This window comes from Plectrocnemia conspersa, unplaced genomic scaffold (assembly GCF_051122295.1).
Source record: "Plectrocnemia conspersa isolate PC_06_02 unplaced genomic scaffold, ASM5112229v1 ptg000004l, whole genome shotgun sequence".
Taxonomy (NCBI): Eukaryota; Metazoa; Arthropoda; class Insecta; order Trichoptera; family Polycentropodidae; genus Plectrocnemia; species Plectrocnemia conspersa.
The window spans coordinates 17,986,907-18,004,766 of record NW_028277168.1 but is presented as its reverse complement, the minus strand read 5'-3'; the positions used below and the strand labels follow the sequence as shown (position 1 = coordinate 18,004,766).

At 36.6% G+C, this 17,860-nt stretch overlaps 3 protein-coding genes across 10 annotated transcripts; 2 read left to right on the top strand and 1 right to left on the bottom strand.

Annotated features, from left to right (window-relative positions):
• The first annotated feature begins 632 nt into the window (after window positions 1–632).
• On the top strand, window positions 633–7,119 carry LOC148236117 (uncharacterized). Of its 2 annotated transcripts, XM_088185276.1 has the most exons (4): window positions 633–937; window positions 1,009–1,416; window positions 4,126–5,312; window positions 6,897–7,119. In XM_088185276.1, exons 1-3 carry the CDS (start codon window positions 785–787, stop codon window positions 5,284–5,286), a joined length of 1,722 nt encoding a protein of 573 aa, XP_088041402.1. In that variant the 5' UTR covers window positions 633–784; the 3' UTR covers window positions 5,287–5,312; window positions 6,897–7,119. The 2 variants fall into 2 exon arrangements, with proteins under 2 accessions (XP_088041402.1, XP_088041399.1); XM_088185273.1 differs by lacking the exon at window positions 6,897–7,119 and having other exon boundaries at window positions 4,126–6,786.
• Window positions 7,120–9,119: 2,000 nt separating this feature from the next.
• Agpat1 (1-Acylglycerol-3-phosphate O-acyltransferase 1) lies at window positions 9,120–14,860 on the top strand. Of its 7 annotated transcripts, none has more exons than XM_088185292.1 (7): window positions 9,563–9,608; window positions 9,675–9,727; window positions 12,692–13,073; window positions 13,235–13,368; window positions 13,681–13,862; window positions 14,046–14,211; window positions 14,472–14,860. In XM_088185292.1, exons 3-7 carry the CDS (start codon window positions 12,877–12,879, stop codon window positions 14,639–14,641), a joined length of 849 nt encoding a protein of 282 aa, XP_088041418.1. In that variant the 5' UTR covers window positions 9,563–9,608; window positions 9,675–9,727; window positions 12,692–12,876; the 3' UTR covers window positions 14,642–14,860. The 7 variants fall into 7 exon arrangements, with proteins under 7 accessions (XP_088041414.1, XP_088041418.1, XP_088041415.1 ...); XM_088185289.1 differs by having other exon boundaries at window positions 9,675–9,733; XM_088185288.1 differs by lacking the exons at window positions 9,563–9,608; window positions 9,675–9,727 and adding an exon at window positions 9,120–9,175.
• Window positions 14,861–15,134: 274 nt separating this feature from the next.
• LOC148236115 (uncharacterized) lies at window positions 15,135–15,915 on the bottom strand. The gene is made up of 4 exons (XM_088185295.1): window positions 15,809–15,915; window positions 15,680–15,740; window positions 15,552–15,623; window positions 15,135–15,488 (listed from the first exon to the last, which is right to left on the bottom strand). The coding sequence occupies exons 1-4, from the start codon at window positions 15,879–15,881 to the stop codon at window positions 15,212–15,214; spliced, it is 483 nt and encodes a 160-aa protein (XP_088041421.1). The 5' UTR covers window positions 15,882–15,915; the 3' UTR covers window positions 15,135–15,211.
• Window positions 15,916–17,860: the final 1,945 nt, after the last annotated feature.

Here is a 17,860-nt window from a genome sequence, read left to right as displayed (position 1 = left end):
TCCTCATTGAAATCGTATCGATGGCAAACCGCTTGCTGATAATAAAAAAAATCAGCAGTGTAAGTATGAGAAGCACTGTTCTACACGATTCATAACCATGTAAACATTGTAGACCGATACAAAAACTACACCTTTTTACAATAGGTATGTTTTATTATAAAGAAGAATGGATTAGTATTTTCGTCGATAGAGTTAGATACCCCTGACTTTTCAACCTGTCCTATCGACTAAATCTGAAAAAGCCGTCGACGACGCGCTCTTACATAATTTCGATTCGTCGACTGAAAATAACGAAAAAAAGAGAAAATATGAATGTAGACATTTGCGATTCATTTTTTAAAGTACCGCGTCGGCCGGAGTCGGAGCGTCGAACGACGGCCAGAGAGCGCCACCTGCGCGCCGCCTCGCTCTACGCACGCATACACGTACGCGCGACGCGGAGTTGCCAGCAGAGAGGCAGTTTCCCGAGATCGGGGAAAATCAGAGCGGGGTAGCAGTCGACCGGGCGGGGGCTCCGAGGGGCGCGAGGCATCGGAAAAAGTCGGATATACGCAAAGACGACGGACGAGCGCGTCGAAAGCCCCAGCGGAGTTCTGTCGAGGCGAGGCAAGAGCCGGCGGATCAAAATCGGTGGGGGAAAAAGCGGCAACACCGACCGCGCGCGGTGGTGTGCGTGCGCGCCCCTGGCGGCGGGGCCCCCGCTCCCCGCGCCCCCCTCCGCCCGCCGCGCGGGAATCCGCCCAGTCGAGCCCCGCGCGATGGCCGTCGCCCGCCGCGCCTAACCATGGAGGAAGACTCTTACATCGTGTCGAACTTCCACTCCATCTGCAGGCTGTGCCTGCGGAAGAGCGGCGTCATGAGTCCGCTATTCGATCACGCGCTCGAGGGCGCCGGCCTTCCGCTGTACGCGGCGCTGGCCGAGATCGCGGCGCTGCAGGTGAGGCGTCGCCATTTTATTTGTTTCGACACGAATTGTTCGATTGTCGCGAACGGCCTGTTTCGTTTCAGATCCGGCCCGACGACGGCCTGCCGGCGCGTATCTGTCACCGCTGCCTGTTCCAGAGCGAAAAATGCGTCGAGTTTCGATCGCAGTGCGCCGAGAGCGACGCTAAGCTGCGTCGGCTGACGCGCAAGCTGCCCGCGCGCCAGCTGCTCTCGGAGCTGGGAGACGACGCGGACGCCGACCGGCGCGAGGACGACGACGTGCGCGCCGACCTGGAGAGCGGGCTCGTGGCGGCGACGGCGACGGTCGCGCCCGAGCCCGACTACCTGGCCGAGGACAGCGTGGTGATGGTGGTCGACCCCAGTCAAGACTACGACACCTCGGACGCCTCCGACGGCGCCGACCCGGGCGAGGCGCTAGAGGCCGGGGCGGACGCCGTCGAAGGCGACGAGGACGAGTCGCTCGCCTCCAAGGTAATATAATTATATTTTACTGGAATTTCAGCTTAAGAAAATAGTTTGGGTATTCATTTGTTTATACATTTTATTTATTTATATACGATTATAAATATTCTTTGCAGAGACTTATTCATGGGGTGTTCACTGTTTTGGACAACGCCCGTCTGCACCTGACCTGTTTAATTTTTAAAACGTATTTATGTAGCAAAACGTTGGTCAGAACAGTGAACACTCCATGAACACAAAAAAACAGGTTCTTGCAGGAATCGTACAGCTTCTGTTTCATTACGAGGCAGTTTGAACAATTATATACAATTATATTTTCATTTTCAATGAAAATATAATTGTATATAAATAAAGAAATGAATAAATCTTTTTTTAGAATAAATTTGACCCCCCTCCCTCCCCAGGTAAGTAAATATTAATTTATCGTCGACAAACTTTTGGTATGCAAGCTCTTTTCACTTCCTTAGTTTTAAGCGGTCTGAAAGTGTCGGATTACTAACACTTTGACATTTTTGAAATCACCTTTGCAAGTAAAGCAATGTTTAGTTTATGGAAACAAATTAAATCGTCGGAATTTAAATCAATTGGGTCAAAGTTGTATTAACAGCCTGGTCATAATTATATTATTCAAGGTCAGAATAAATATCAAATGATTAGAATAAAAATATAGGATGATCACGTGAATTAAAAATGATGTTCTTATATTTATATAATAAATGGGCAATAAATTATTTATTTTAAAAATATCTCGCTTGCACCAAAACTGTTGAACAGATGAGGTGCGAGCAAGTGTTCTTAAGGACATTGAAAACCCCATGAATAACTCGCAACGAATCTATTTAATTGTATGTAGGACGCAAAGGTATTCAGAATGAAGCAGGAATAACAACAGAGCAGCGGCGGAGAACACTTGTGACATCTGGCGAGCCCAACTAAACAAGCTGGCCCTAAAACGCCTTGATAATGACCATATATTATGCTGACCATCTGTCAACATGAAACTGACCTTGAGGTTAAAATACAGATCATATAATATAAATACTAGCTATTCTTTATAAATATAGACCATCTGTCAAAATAATTCTTACAGGATGATCCAATTCCAGTTTTCTATGTTGGCAGCACTGTAAATCAGATAGCTGTCAATAATCACGCATTCAAAGTGTCAAAGGTAAAAAAAATAAATAAAAGGTGAAACGACACATTTACGAAATTGATCACTTAACCACAGCTCAACGCTTTAAAATTGTTCAATTGTTCTACAGAAATAACAATTCTGTAAAAACTGTAACGATCGAATTTATGAGAAGATTATGGCCAATTTTATTGTCTTACTAAGCGAACAATTCGCAACACAGTGTAAAAATTTGAAAAGATTGCAAGCGTTGGAGATAGGTATAGGCCTGTACATCACTGTGGCGCCCGTTCAGCTGATAAAAATGCTGCTGTAACTGAAAATGTTGCTGAAGACCTAGAATTGTAGATTCATCGGCGTTTGCCACTTTTGTTTTTTTTCTTATGGCGCATTTTGCATCTGGACTTGCACCTAAAATTTGGATAACACAACAACTGAACAACATTAACGATATCACCGTTTATTAATTCTAACCAATAAATGTAAATTCCGACCAGTTAATATGAATTTTGACCATCTAATATTTATTCTGTTCGATTATATTCTGACCCATGTAATATAAATTCTGAACATAACTGTATTGAAATTCCGACTCGAAAAATACTAGCCTTAGTTTACTAGCAGTTTCTGTCGCTTTACCAATAGCCAAAAATAAACCTTTCCTTTAATGTCATCTTATTATGTGAATATATAATACAATGTTTGTATTTTAGGTATTCCTCCACATTACACTTACCTATTCAATTAGATAATTATAATATATAAATAAATAGTAATTAAAAATAAAAAAAATATATAGTATGTCAATAAAATCCGATATCAAGTCACTGATACAGTCAAACATACGAGTGATGTTATCTGATTATTTGTTTCGCACAGAAGTTTTAAACTTAATTTTTCAATAGAATTTTTGTAAATAAATATTTGTATTTATACAAAATAATTACAACGTCTAATGCACTTACTCATTACAATAATCGTTATGAATTATTGATTCGTTTAGTGATTATTTCTAATTTTAAATCACTAATTTTTTACAAAGTGCGCAGAATTTCTTTGCACTGTAAGGAGAAGATTAACATGAACACGAAGCGATTGAAAAAAATAAAGTTAGAGTTCAAAACAAAACTGCAGTTATTTTACTGCTGGCAAACCTATTATAATTTTTTACTGTATAATATCGCATCAAGTATTGTAATGTTCACATCTATAATAGTTTTTTTTAACTAAATAATTATAATTAGATTCAGATCCCAAAATACTTATATTTTGTGTCAAAGTTCTCTGACCCTTCCATAGTTAATAGTGTAAACACTGAGAATATTTTTTTTTGTAGAATCAGTACAATGCAAGAAATGCAAAATTCTGATAAAAGTTTTTTTCTCATCTTTAGAAATTTGCTTCAACACTACATTTTTTCAGTAAATAAATTAATAAATTCACTAGCGAATACATCGAATCATGTATAAATAATTAATTTTTCCTATCAGATAAATATATTTTGTCAAAAATAAAGAAAATTACTAACATGTGAAATTATGTTTATAAATCTTTAATTAAATATGAATAATTTTCAATCCAAGGTGTTCATGTGCCAGTACTGCGATCAGGCGTTCACTGAGGCCGAGCGATGCCGCGAACACGAACGTCTCGAGCACGACGCGCGCGCTCCCTGGGGCTGTCTCTCATGCGGACTTGTGTTCGCAGAGCGAGCAGGACAGGCAGCGCATGCAAGGTCCGTGCACGCTTGCGCCCGGCCCTATGCGTGCGCGCAGTGCGATAAGGCGTTTGGACGGCGCTCCGATCTGCGCAAACACTCCGTTGTCCACACGGGCGTCCGCCCCTACCGTTGCAACTTCTGCCTCAAGAGCTTCTCGCGTAACACCAATCTCAGCAAGCACTTGCGCATCCACTCTGGTCAGAAGCCGCATGTCTGTCCTCAGTGCCCGCGCAGCTTCATCTCCAAGGGCGATCTTTCGAGGCACGCGCTCGTCCATTCGGGCGCGAAGCCCTTCAACTGCTCCGTCTGCTCGCTCTCGTTCGGGCGGCGCGACAAGCTCGCCAAGCACGAGGCGCGTCACGCACGAGCCGCTGAGCCCGAGGCGGCCGCTAAAGAGTCGGGCGAGGAACGCGAGAGCATGGTCATACAGCTGGACCCGTATAAGAACCTCGGTGACGAGCCGGATTCCGAGGCCGGCTTCGACGAGCGCGACCTGCCTCGCGTGCCCGACCACATCGCCGGCGAGGGATTCTCTTTCGAAGCGCGCTCTCCGGACCGCGGCTCCGACGACGCCTTCGACGACAACGAAGAACCAGCTAAGAACGCTATCCGCTGCGCGCTTTGCCCGCGCCGCTTCGCTTCCGCTGTCGACCACAACAGTCACATGCAACTGCACGAGGGGACCAAGAGCTTCCACTGTGGTCTCTGCGACAAGACTTTCATGCGAAAGCGCGAGCTCGATCGCCACGCTGTCGTCCACACCGGCTTCAAGCCCTACGAGTGCGGCCACTGTAAGAAACGCTTCGGCCGCAAGGACAAACTCGTCCGACACGAGCGGATCCATGATGAGAAGAAGGACTACAACTGCTTCGAGTGCCCGTCCACCTTCTCCAGGAAGGACACTCTGATGGCGCACATCAAAACGCACTTCCCTGACTTCTCCGTTGAGGACGACGTCGACGGGGTATCCGACGACCCGGACGGCGACGTCGTCGACGAAGAGATGACCGTCGACGACGGATGAGTCGTAAAGCGCATTTCGTAGAATACGTAAGAAAATTTGTATTTTTGCAAAAAATTTATACTCGCTCGGATGGGACGTTTTTAATAATATCGATCGTTCGTTTCATAAACGTACTTCTAATTTGTTGCATATGTTAAGGGTACCCGTAAGTAATCGATTATTACAAATGTAAAATATTATTTAATAAAATAATAATTTTTTGTTAAATTATTTCACCTAATCTTTGGGGTGATTATTTGCATACGTGGCTTTGAGAATATTAACGGGAATTCGACAAAAGCATGTTTAGAAATCTAAGAGTATAAGTAAGGAGTTTTAATATGTCGAAATTAACTAAACACATCCCAAGCCTACTTGCATAAAAGCAAGGGTCTGGAAACTCATTGAGAATATTAACAGCGAACTCGAAAGCATGTTGACGAAGAATGTCCAAGACTACCTGAATAGAAGTACGAGTCTGCAGAAATAATGTCTAAAGCGATACTCGTTGAGTTTACCACTAATATTCTGAAGGTTTTTATCCGTCCGACATATGCAAGATTGTTACATAATCAGTATATATATACATTTGGGAATTTATTCCAAAATCGATTTTTTAATATGTTCCTCTTCAAAGTTTGAAGATATAATCTATTTTTAACAATTCACTATGTTGACGATGCACATTGACGGTAATTATATTACCAGATTTTAAGGACTCAAATTTAATACGCCGGTGCAGTCCTACCGAACGCACAATAACACTTTTCAACATTGGCCTTGATTTTGGTCTATTATAAAAAAAAATTTAAAGTTGCCTCGTAGGACCCATTACGCTGACGATTCAGTTAAGAAATGGATCAATCTCGATTTAAAGCATAAGTCAAGATCTCACTGGTAAATTTTCTGAACCGATTTTTCGATACGTCCCCGTAGATATAACATTTTTTGTTGTTTTTGCATTAAAATAAAACATGTAATGATATATTTGTTCTTTTAATATCGCTTAATTTTTGTACATAATCTATTACAAATTTAGAGACACGTAACCTGTCAGATTAAGTAAAACTGAAGCTATTTTACTTATTAAAAAATATTGATAACTTATGGGTACTCTGACTATAATTTATTTATGGAATCGGATCATGTTTATGTGTTAAGGTTTACTACATTTTATTTCGTTTAAAGTATGAACAATTCACAAATGAAGTTAGAAAATTAACTAGGCTTTCTTACAAATTATGGGTTCGTCTTTTAAGATATCGGTATATTAATTAATCAGTATTTTTTTTATATTATGTTTACTTCGTCTCTCGACTCGCACTGACGAACGGTTAGATTTTTAACACTATTTTTTTCAATAAAAATGTTTGTATGTGTTTGTTTTTGTTTACTGTATTGCAAATATGTAAATTTTGCTCGACGCGTCTAGTATAATTTTATAAAACTGAGCGAATGTATTTTTTTTTTCTACTCTTGTTGATAATGTTTAAAGTTTCTAATAAAATTTGACTCAGGTTATGCTATTTTTTTTATATGTTACACCTTATTTTGCCTTTCTGTTTTCTACGCTTTGTTTCTTCGTAGTCCTGACGAACAAGTTTTTAACAGCTTTTATTTATTGTTTTAAGGAATTGTGAAGTATCGCTGGATTTCAATGCGAGTTTTTTTTATCTAATTTACATTAACAAATAAACACGGAATAGTTATAACATATTTTATTTAGATAAAAATATAAAAACAATTTTAAAATTTTCATGTAACGAAGAAAAATATATATACATATATTTAAATAAAAATGCTACATAATCACTTGAAAAAAATATATTTTTTATAATAAAATGCGAATTTAAATGAACGTTTTTTTATTCTTAAATTTAATAGACATCAAAGTGTACTTTGATGTATAAAATCAATAATTATATAAGATTAATAAAATAATAAATTCATATAAAAGCTGCTAATGTATATAATAACTTGATATTTCAATAGCGCGTTTGAATCGCATAGGTTACTTTTTTGCAATGCATAGTTAAAATTAACATTTACAATTTCCTTCACATTTGCAAACGCAGAGGCATTTTCCGTCTCCCTTCGAGTCGCACTTGCAGTCGCCGGAGCATTTGCATCCTCCTGCGCACTTACAGGCGCAATCGCAAACTCCAGTTTTGGAATCGCATTTGCATCCTCCGCCGCAGGCGCATCCTTTAGGCTTCACGACGCATTTGCAGCCCCCCTCGCAGTTACAGACGCAGAGGCATTTTCCGTCTCCCTTCGAGTCGCACTTGCAGTCGCCGGAGCACTTGCATCCTCCTGCGCACTTACAGGCGCAATCGCAAACTCCAGTTTTGGAATCGCATTTGCATCCTCCGCCGCAGGCGCATCCTTTAGGCTTCACGACGCATTTGCAGCCCCCCTCGCAGTTACAGACGCAGAGGCATTTTCCGTCTCCCTTCGAGTCGCACTTGCAGTCGCCGGAGCACTTGCATCCTCCTGCGCACTTACAGGCGCAATCGCAAACTCCAGTCTTGGAATCACATTTGCATCCTCCGCCGCAAGCGCATCCCTTAGGTTTTACGGCGCACTTGCAATCTCCCTCGCATTTACAGACGCAGAGGCATTTTCCGTCTCCCTTCGAGTCGCACTTGCAGTCGCCGGAGCATTTGCATCCTCCTGCGCATTTACAGTCGCAATTGCAAACTCCAGTCTTGGAATCACATTTGCATCCTCCGCCGCAAGCGCATCCCTTAGGTTTTACGGCGCACTTGCAATCTCCCTCGCATTTACAGACGCAGAGGCATTTTCCGTCTCCCTTCGAGTCGCACTTGCAGTCGCCGGAGCATTTGCATCCTCCTGCGCACTTACAGGCGCAATCGCAAACTCCAGTTTTGGAATCGCATTTGCATCCTCCGCCGCAAGTGCATTCTTTAGACTTCACGACGCATTTGCAGCCCCCCTCGCATTTACAGACGCAAAGGCATTTTCCGTCTCCGTTCGAATCGCATTTGCAAGTGTCGCAGCATTTGCATCCTCCAGCGCACTTACAGGCGCAGTCGCAAACTCCAGTTTTGGAATCACATTTGCATCCTCCGCCGCAAGCGCATCCCTTAGATTTTGCGGCACACTTGCAGTCTCCCTCGCACTTGCAAACGCAGTCACCGGAGCATTTGCATCCTCCTACGCACTTACAAGTGCAATTGCAAACTCCAGAATCAGAGTCGCATTTGCATCCTCCGCCGCATGCGCATCCTTTAGGTTTTACTCCGCATTTGTCGACCGACTCTTTGGGTTTCAAACTGCAGACTGGATCCATATTTGTTCTAAAATAATAAATAAAAGATGTAAACTATGTAAAACGGATTTAATAATTCTAGGTAGCTTTTTGAATGACGTAAGTCTAATAAATAAACGGGCCGCGCGCAAAACGAGATAAGATAGGTCACATCATGCGTTATATTTTAGTTTTATTTTATCTAGTATGTATGCGTAATGGATTATTTAATTTATGAAATGAGAAATTTAACGAAATTTGATGAAAATGATTTTTAAAAATAAATATAATTTAAAATCGGAGTCCCGGTTGAAAAAAAATTTAGTGCGGGCAACACTCGTCGAGCGGCGCGAAGCTCGTTTTGAAAAAAGGCAAACCCTCGAGGGGTGTTAACTGTTACAGGGGAAGTGGGTAGTGGGCTTTCTTACCTCGGGCGCCTGGTATGGGGGCGAAGAGCAGTGTCGCAGTCGGAAGTTCGGTAGCAGTTGGGGGTCGCCCGACGCCGGCGCGCGTTTATAGGACGTTTGCGCACGTCTTTCGGCGCACGGCCCCACACTCGCCCCGCACCGCCCCTCTCCCGGCCACTGCACGCGGCCCTGTGCGAGCGGCCCGGCCCTACACCTCGCGCGTATCGCAAACGTAATTATGTTCAATACTAATTTATCAACGATCTTTGGCGGACTTTGGGCATCTTATTTTTCATTATTTTTCTACTGCGCGCGCTTTTAGTGCCGTGCGAATTTTAATTAGCTCGACGCCTCTTAAAAAATAAGCGGAAACCGCATTCGTCGGCCGCAGCATCGCGATGCGTCATCCCGCTTATCGATTTCATCCGGCCGGATAACCTTCAACCTGAAAAAATGCGATTGGCCATAACGTTTTGATTTTCGAGTCGAACGATTAGTTTTAAAATTTGGCGAAAAGGACAGACGGAACGGCTAGTGTTCGTTCGTTTCGTCGTCGACGTGCGCTCGCGCCATCTGCTCTGAACGCCCCTCGGAAAAAATGAAATAAACATCGTCGTACAGTGCCGTTCCTTGCGTCTCTGCGGTCGTACGTCTTTGCGGACGAAGTCAGAATCGTTTAATTACTTTCTCGTCTTTGATTGAATTATCGATTCGATGTGATATAGTTTCAGATGTAATTGCGGTGCTGCCAGTCTATAAATAGAAAAACAGAAGTCAACGATCTGTACTTGTAATTTTTTTTAATTAAACCAATATACATACATATTTTCGCGTTAAGAACCTTCCCAAATTATTGAATATTGCTTATATTATATACACTTGCCAATTCACGTTTGCTTGTAAAGGTTATCTAAAATATAAATGTAATTTATTATCGGGCGTATTAAGTTAAATTTATATAGTTTTATAATTACAAATAATAGTTTAGTTTAGTTAAGTAGGTGTCTGAAAATAAGTTTTGTGATGACTATTAAAATAAACTAATACTCTTGTGAAACGTGGTGAGAATTTAAATAGTTCCAACCTCAACCCCTCTTCATAATAATTGCATTAATATTTATAAAAGTGATTTTCGCTGAACACAATCTATATCATCATAATACTTTCATGTTTCGTTAATAAAGTAATCATTCGACTAGTGACTTGATATTTAAAAAATCAAAATGATGCAACGTTAAATATCCCCATTGCAATTAAATTAGTGTGTGCATTACGCATTACACATATACTCATTGAAAAATTGTTCAACTGATTATATTTCTATCAAACAGATAAATTCAACAGCGTTTTATTTAAATGTCACTTGTTTCCCCATTATTATAGTAAACGTTTTGTTAGTTCAATTGTTTTTCAGCGACAGACTTGTTTATCAATTTGATTCGTTACTCGGTGAGATGCGTAGTTATGTTTTTTTACGCCACTGGAAAATTCTCGATTCACATGCTAATAAGTTTTTTTTTTTTTTTTTTCATTTTATTTTTCAACCCAACATTTCAGCCCAAATTTATTAAAACACATAATTTAAATTGGCGAGGACTGCAAATATTTGGACATTTTAAATATCTATTATATTTTTAAAGTGATGAGTTTGGATATTATAAATTTAAGATATCGATGACGAGATATAAATTTGTTTATTATTCAGAAAAAAGAACAAAAAACTGATTTTTCCACCACGTCTTTCAATCCCAACGAACTGGTGGGTTTCAACATTTTCTAGATGTAAATTTTAGTAGCATATGCACATCTTTTTATTATTATTGTTTTAATAATGAAATTTTATTGTTTTCATGAGGAAAAACTAATATTTTATTTAATAAAACTCGACTAATTACAGTAATATATAAATTGTACGAGTATTTGTGAGATAACTATAAATTGCATGAGTATTTTGATGGACATCCTAATATATACTTTAATCCGATTTGTATGCAAATACATTAAGACATTGAACACTGCTTCTTCTTTATTGAGATAATCAAGATAAAACTATTTTTTTATATAAGCCTAACTTTTTAGTATTCAACATTTTAAAGTCAAATTTGAAGTGTAATATTAAAATGATTATTTCTTGTATTCGTAATGGTAAAATCATTAAATGAAAAACTGAATTGTGCACCAATAAAATAAATAATAAATTTGAACCATTGACCTACCTTAAACAGGTAGCGACCTTTAAGATTAGTTAGGGATTGATGCATGTGCATAACAAGGCCGACAGATGGTGATGGGATGTAATTAATAAAAAAGAATCAATTTGTTTTAAGAGTAGGACATCGATTTTTTAAACTATTGGTGACATCCTAGTTTAAGGGATAATTACAGTAAACACGCAGTATCATTTTTTTTAAAGTAGAAATGACAAAACGCACAAACTTGTGCACACTATTTAATGCCTACGGTAATTAATATTTACAATTTTATGCATTTGGTTAAAATAGGTTAGATACATTTAAATCAAACTCGAATAATTTCACAAGATAATCAAAAAACAATCGTAAGACATACATTTAATGTTTCTTTTTATATTTTTCTATTGTTTAAAATAAAATAAAAGTCGTTAAAACCACTACCTTGTTTAACAATTAGATAAGTTTCTTTAAAGTGAAATGCGATATAACGAATGGATCGTTATAGATTAATTTAATGCGATATAACAAATGGATCGTAAAAGTGAAATGCATTATAACGAATCATTTATTTTAATATATCTATACTAATCTAAAAGATAACCTTATTAATAAAATACTAAACGCATGACAATACATGAGAATCACGTGAAATACTGTATCATCCGAACTATGCGATGTTGTCGAAAAACCTATTAGGATAAATTGGTTCAACGTTGTTGTTTTATTTATTTGTAGCAGATGATGGTTATATAAATCCTTCGTCTATTGACAGATAGTTTGCTCTGCTACCTTATCTAGTTAGTTTGTTTATAATTATACCAATTAAAAAATAATGATTTGCAAATTGAAATAGCTATAATTAAAAAATGGCCATATAAAGGGGTATTAGAAATTTGTGTTTATTGCAACTTTATTTTGATTACGCTGCTACCAAAAAAGATAACAATTATTAGTCATATAAAGATATTTGGTTATTTTATTTAAAAGTTATATAATTACTCATATATTTGGAAGTTAAACCTAAAACGGTGATGGGGCGAAAATATATTGTTCCTTCTTTGTTTCTTGGAATTGCTATTTTAATCAATCGATGATTTTATCATTGATTTATTAATATATTAACTTGACATAAAAAGCTATAAAAATAAAACAAAATGCTTTAATCTAAATTTTATTTGTAAAAATTTTCATATCCTTTTTAAAATACAAGCTTACATCTAAAAATAAATATTTGTAGCATTGTGTTTTTTCGAAATGTTATTTGTTATTCTGTCCAGGCTTTTCGACGAATGACCCTCACCGAATTGTTCATATGTATACATTACAGTAAGACAATGGTGTGTGGAGAATGAAGCAATTTGCATTTCTCACTAATATTAAAAGCGGTATCGGCAATCCGTCTCATAATAACACAATTTAATATTTTTATATTGTTCCTGTTTTATATACGTCTTATCAAAAAATAAACAAGTTGGTTGTCTAGAATCAGAGTAAACCAAATGTTATAAACAAAGATAAGCATGTTTGATATGAACATATCTTTTTTTCAATTTCAGATTAGATCGCCATTGAAAATTGTGAACAAATCGACTACTTAAAATGTGGCTATAGATGCGATAATGAGCGTATTGGAATACGAGTATGATCTGTTAGAGTATCGTCGTTTGTATCGTATCAATTGATACCGAATCGCTCCTTAGCATGATATTATATTTATGAAGATAAGATATTGACAAGCAAAATGTTTTCGTGGAGCTTCATCTTGTACAGCTTGCCAATATTGATCGCAGCGTACATAATTAAACAGCTGCTTTCCAAAGAAGACAACCTTATCAAGTTCCAGTCGAAGTTCTTCATATTTTACTTCCTGACGTCGTGTTGCGCCGTCGTCTGCATACCGTTGTTCGCTTTGAACCCAAAGAATGTTAAGAATTGTCTGTAAGTGCATAACGTTAAATATACATTCACGCTGTCGACCCGTATGTTTAGACGTAGACTGATTTAATTTTGTGTAGGTTAAAAAGAATTACTACAAAGGAAACGGGTCATTATTATATAAAGGGTATTGCTTCCGTTAAATCATTTGTTGTATTTTTTAGCTACGTATCTGGTCTTCTAAAACATATTACCCGTATAATCGGGTTGGAATGGGTTTTAAGACGCGGTCATATACTAGCTGAAGATCGTGGCTGCATCATCGTGGCAAACCACCAATCCATCATCGATATTCTAGGTATTGTATGAAGAGTTTAATAGCAAAAACGTATATGATCAAATGAATCGATTCGAACGATGAAGATAAAACCTATTTAGGTACTATACTAACCATTTTAAAGAGAAAGAATAAATAAATTAAAACCTGATGATTTGGTAGAACCTTCTTAATTTATTGCTTTTATATATTTTGTTTTGCAAGGTAGTGCTATTATTAATTAGCTTCGTTATAAATAATGATAGATTTATAAGACCTTCAGCTTATAATACGCCCTATATTCACAATCGAGGAAGTATGGAAAAATAATATTAATGTTACTAATGATTGTAGGAATGTTCAACATTTGGCATGTGATGGATAAATGTGCAAGCATAGCACGTAAGGAAGTATTTTACGTATGGCCTTTTGGACTCGCTGCTTACCTCGCTGGCGTGGTATTCATCGATAGAAACAATCCTAAAGAGTCATACCGCCAATTAGAAGCTACCTCAGACTTGATGATTAAAAACAAAGTGAGTTTGTGAGCTTATGTTATACGGTCGATTTAGTCTTGATCTTACGTAACTAATTTTCGCATTTAAATTTATTTTATTTTAGATTAGAATATGCTAAAATTTAAATATATTAAAATCCTAATGCGAATAAAATAAAATTTTAATTTCATAATGTCGATTGTTTATATTATTAAATTTCAGACAAAAATTTGGCTGTTCCCCGAGGGCACGCGTAATAAAGGACGCGGCTTGTTACCATTTAGACGGGGCGCATTCAAGATGGCCATTAGCGCCCAAGTTCCTATTATTCCAGTTGTATATTCCCCTTATTATTTTATAAATCGCAAGAATTATTTCTTCGGAAAAGGTAAACTTCATTTTTTTTATTTTCAAGGCAGTGCACAAAACATCTTAAATTTCTGCCCTATTTATTGTTTTTTTGTTCTCGAGATTATCATCCTATCGTCATATGTTTTATTTATTATAATCCTTTTCTTGCTTAGATCTAATCTAGTCGTTTATGTCGATCACGTGAATTCTGGCTGTATTTTTCTTTGTGCACTGACTTGAAAAATAATAAGAGTAGTAATAAATTTAAAAAATGTATTTAAAACACTTTTTTTGTAGGTCGAGTCATCATTACTTGTTTGGATCCGATAGATACCAAAGGATATACCTTGGAAGACATGGATCTCATTATGAATAAAGTCAGGGACGCCATGTCCGAATGTTACAATGAAGTGTGCAAAGAAGTTTTAACGGCATTGCCGCCAGATTATCCACTAGCTGTGAAATAAGTTAATATTTGATAGTATTGTATTTTTTTTGTATATATGTACAATCATCGTTTATTACGAATCTTTCAATTATGCTTGTAAGATTTATATGTAACGATATAAAACTTAGATGCCATTTCGTGAACTTTTTGAAATTCGTATCAACATATAATGTATAGTGTAAATAAATTAATTTTGGGACATTAATAAAGTAAAATTTGTATTAATTACGCTTCCAAATATGTTTTGGTTATTTCGTTTCCCTACTAATAAAGAATTAAATAATATCATATGGTAACAATGGAGTTTAAAACGTTCTAAATTTATAACTCGACATGTAAATTGTTTTTGCATGTAGCCATAGAAGTTCTACGACTGCTATTGTTTTTTTAATCTGCTAACTTAATGTAATTTGCGGAAGGTAACAGTAGTTATACAATAAATAAACTATTTTATTTTAATAAAACAATATTTTTATAGGAGTCCTGCTGGGTTCAATAAGTTAAATACAAACCAGTTATAAATATATTTATAATTAATGGCGATTGTTACGTTATGTCCTTATATTACATTATATAAAAATCAAATAAATCACTTTGATATAGATTCAATTACACTTCTATCAAAAATACATCTTTTTTTCTCGTCGACAAAGTTTTGCACAAATTTAATGATTCTTTCATTACTTTTATTATATTCGTCGTTAATCTGCATGGTGACTTTATAATCCTTACAAAGCTGGATAGAATCTCTTTTTATTGCTGCAATGTCTGGTTTCGTTTCCATCAAACGGCGAGTATCTTCACTGAGAGTGTCGTACAAGAAGACTTCATTAAGCGTAGAATTTTTTTTATTTTTTTCAAGTTTTCTATAAATACAAAGTATATTATTATAAGAATAAGTATAAATATTGCCACACTATTTATCATACATCCTGTCTTTTCTCTCTTGTGATAATGTCTTCCATGCTCGATATTCGTTTTCTAGTCTTTCTTTATATAGTCTACAACCAAGTAATAATCAATATCAAAAATACACACATAAAAAAATAATATTTACATTTTGATGTCTTCTGTCGAATGCGTAATTATGTTCGATTCGGTCGATTCTGGAACAACAGCTGTGGACAAAGTCAATAATTAGTATAAGTGATTGGCGATTTATTTTATTTATTTATGCATCAATTACAAATAGAAATACGCCGCTCGAAAAAGGATGAACGTCTGCGAATAGGAGCCTCGTTCAGGCCGTCGAGATCCATTTTGAAATACACGTTTGACGGTTGGTGAATGCTGCCATACAACAAAATAATAGATGGTTGAAATGAAGAATAAACATAAAAAATATATATTAGTTTCATCTACCAAAATGAGACAACGTCTAAAATACTACAATTTTTTATGAATTAATAAATAAACTCGTGACAGAACGTATGTTATATATCTTTCCTATGTATTTCTTTTACAATATATATATTATTACTGATGATATAGTGTCAGGGCGCTAGTTACTTTGATTGTCCTAAACTTTCCCCCATTAAATATGTTTTTTTCCAAAGAACAAAAATTTAAAAAAAATGTCAGTTTTAAAATATATATTTTGTTTATACGCTTCGAAATTTCAAATGTGAACTGAAATGGAGCAAAAGTGATGGAGCAGTGCCCTGTTCCCGTAATATACTATTCATAAAATAATGACATTATATTTTTGTATAAAGACGACATTTCAGTTTTTTTCAGTTCATTACGACTTAAAAGTTACAATAAGTAAGAATCGAATGAAGCATATCTAAATGGCACTGACTGTTTTCACTGAAACAGCGCCAAAAGAATTTAATTACTTTTAACATAAATTTTTGACTTCTGAGAAATGATAATTGTTTGAATATACTTTTACCAATACTCTTATATCAGAAGTCCGTACAAATATTGTAAGGACAGCTATCATATTTTAAAAGCAATGTCCAAGTGCAGACAAACTATGGAGCAATATGCGGGATGCGACGTTTATCTGTACTTTTTCTTTCGCTTATTTCCCATTGAAAGATGAATTGACTTAATTTGTATTTTGGACTTGAAATTCTAGAATTATAATTAGTTTTAGAGCTCTTATTTGTTCAAGTTGGGTTTGGTTACTTCGTGTAAGATAGGTTTGGTTTTAAACAGCAAATGTACGTTTTTTAACTGTCAAATTGAATTTCACAGACATTATATAGCAGGATATAATTCGCTAGCGCCTATCAGTTAAATTATATTTTCCCTAGTAGAAATATGTATGGTTAGGCTTCACTAGTGAAAATGTAACTTCACTGTAAAATGTATACATCGCATTTAAATAAATATTAAGAATGTAAATGTATATATTACTTTATATAGCGATGTTAAAATCATATAATTTTACTAGCACCTGACTGATAAATTATATTTTCACTAGTAAAAATATATATCTACCGGTAAAAATGTATTCCCTATTCCCATATGATTTCACTGAAAAAATATATTTAAAATAATATTTTCAGGATAAATTCGAGACAGTTTTTTATAGATTTTTTTAGGGATAACCGATAATTTCTGGCTTAGAGTCAAGCACGTCATTTCAGATTTTTCCAAAAGCGGGAGGGGGGAGGCAAACGGTAGCCAGTCAGCGATCGTTTTTTAATATTTCGATTCCATTAGGATTCGTAGTATTTCTAGCCAAATTCAAGGACGGGCAAATGCCCCCATTTACGGCAAAAAATAACGGCACTGTTTTTTATTGATTTAACATTAAAAATATATAATGAAAACATCAATTTAAAAGGGTCACTTCTTACATAATTTTAATCAGTATGTTTTCCTTTCATGTAGCAATTTTAACCGTAAAATGATTATAACGACATTAAAATGCACATTTAAAAGTGCATATTCTACGATTTATTTAAAAGTAATGGAAGCAATGATACTTTAGCGACAGGATGGCAATTAGACACAGATTGAGTCGCTGGAGTAATGTTTCATTGTGATATGAAGTTGTTTACATAGTAGAATACAATATACGGGGCGTCAAGGGTTGTCAGTCGAGGGAAAAACCGTAACGCCAGTGTTACCCAAGTGCCGCCAAATTTTGGCCTTAATGAACCTTAATGAAAATAAATAAATAAATATAAATAGGTGTAGGCCTCATACACAACCCCGCCCTAGCAATTTACAATTGCAAACTTCAACTAGAACGAGAGAAGGGGGGCCTTGGCGTTGCCGCTCT

Excerpts from the sequence above, each read along its gene's own strand:
- LOC148236117 (XM_088185276.1), top strand. The coding sequence starts at position 785 with ATGGAGGAAGACTCTTACATCGTGTCGAACTTCCACTCCATCTGCAGG. Across the intron at positions 938-1,008 it reads CCGAGATCGCGGCGCTGCAG|ATCCGGCCCGACGACGGCCT; the intron begins GTGAGGCGTCGC and ends GTTTCGTTTCAG. Across the intron at positions 1,417-4,125 it reads ACGAGTCGCTCGCCTCCAAG|GTGTTCATGTGCCAGTACTG; the intron begins GTAATATAATTA and ends TTTCAATCCAAG.
- Agpat1 (XM_088185288.1), top strand. The coding sequence starts at position 12,877 with ATGTTTTCGTGGAGCTTCATCTTGTACAGCTTGCCAATATTGATCGCA. Across the intron at positions 13,863-14,045 it reads ACTTGATGATTAAAAACAAA|ACAAAAATTTGGCTGTTCCC; the intron begins GTGAGTTTGTGA and ends ATTAAATTTCAG. Across the intron at positions 14,212-14,471 it reads GAATTATTTCTTCGGAAAAG|GTCGAGTCATCATTACTTGT; the intron begins GTAAACTTCATT and ends CTTTTTTTGTAG.
- LOC148236115 (XM_088185295.1), bottom strand. The coding sequence starts at position 15,881 with ATGGATCTCGACGGCCTGAACGAGGCTCCTATTCGCAGACGTTCATCC. Across the intron at positions 15,741-15,808 it reads CGAGCGGCGTATTTCTATTT|CTGTTGTTCCAGAATCGACC; the intron begins GTAATTGATGCA and ends CTTTGTCCACAG. Across the intron at positions 15,489-15,551 it reads CAAGAGAGAAAAGACAGGAT|AAAACTTGAAAAAAATAAAA; the intron begins GTATGATAAATA and ends TTGTATTTATAG.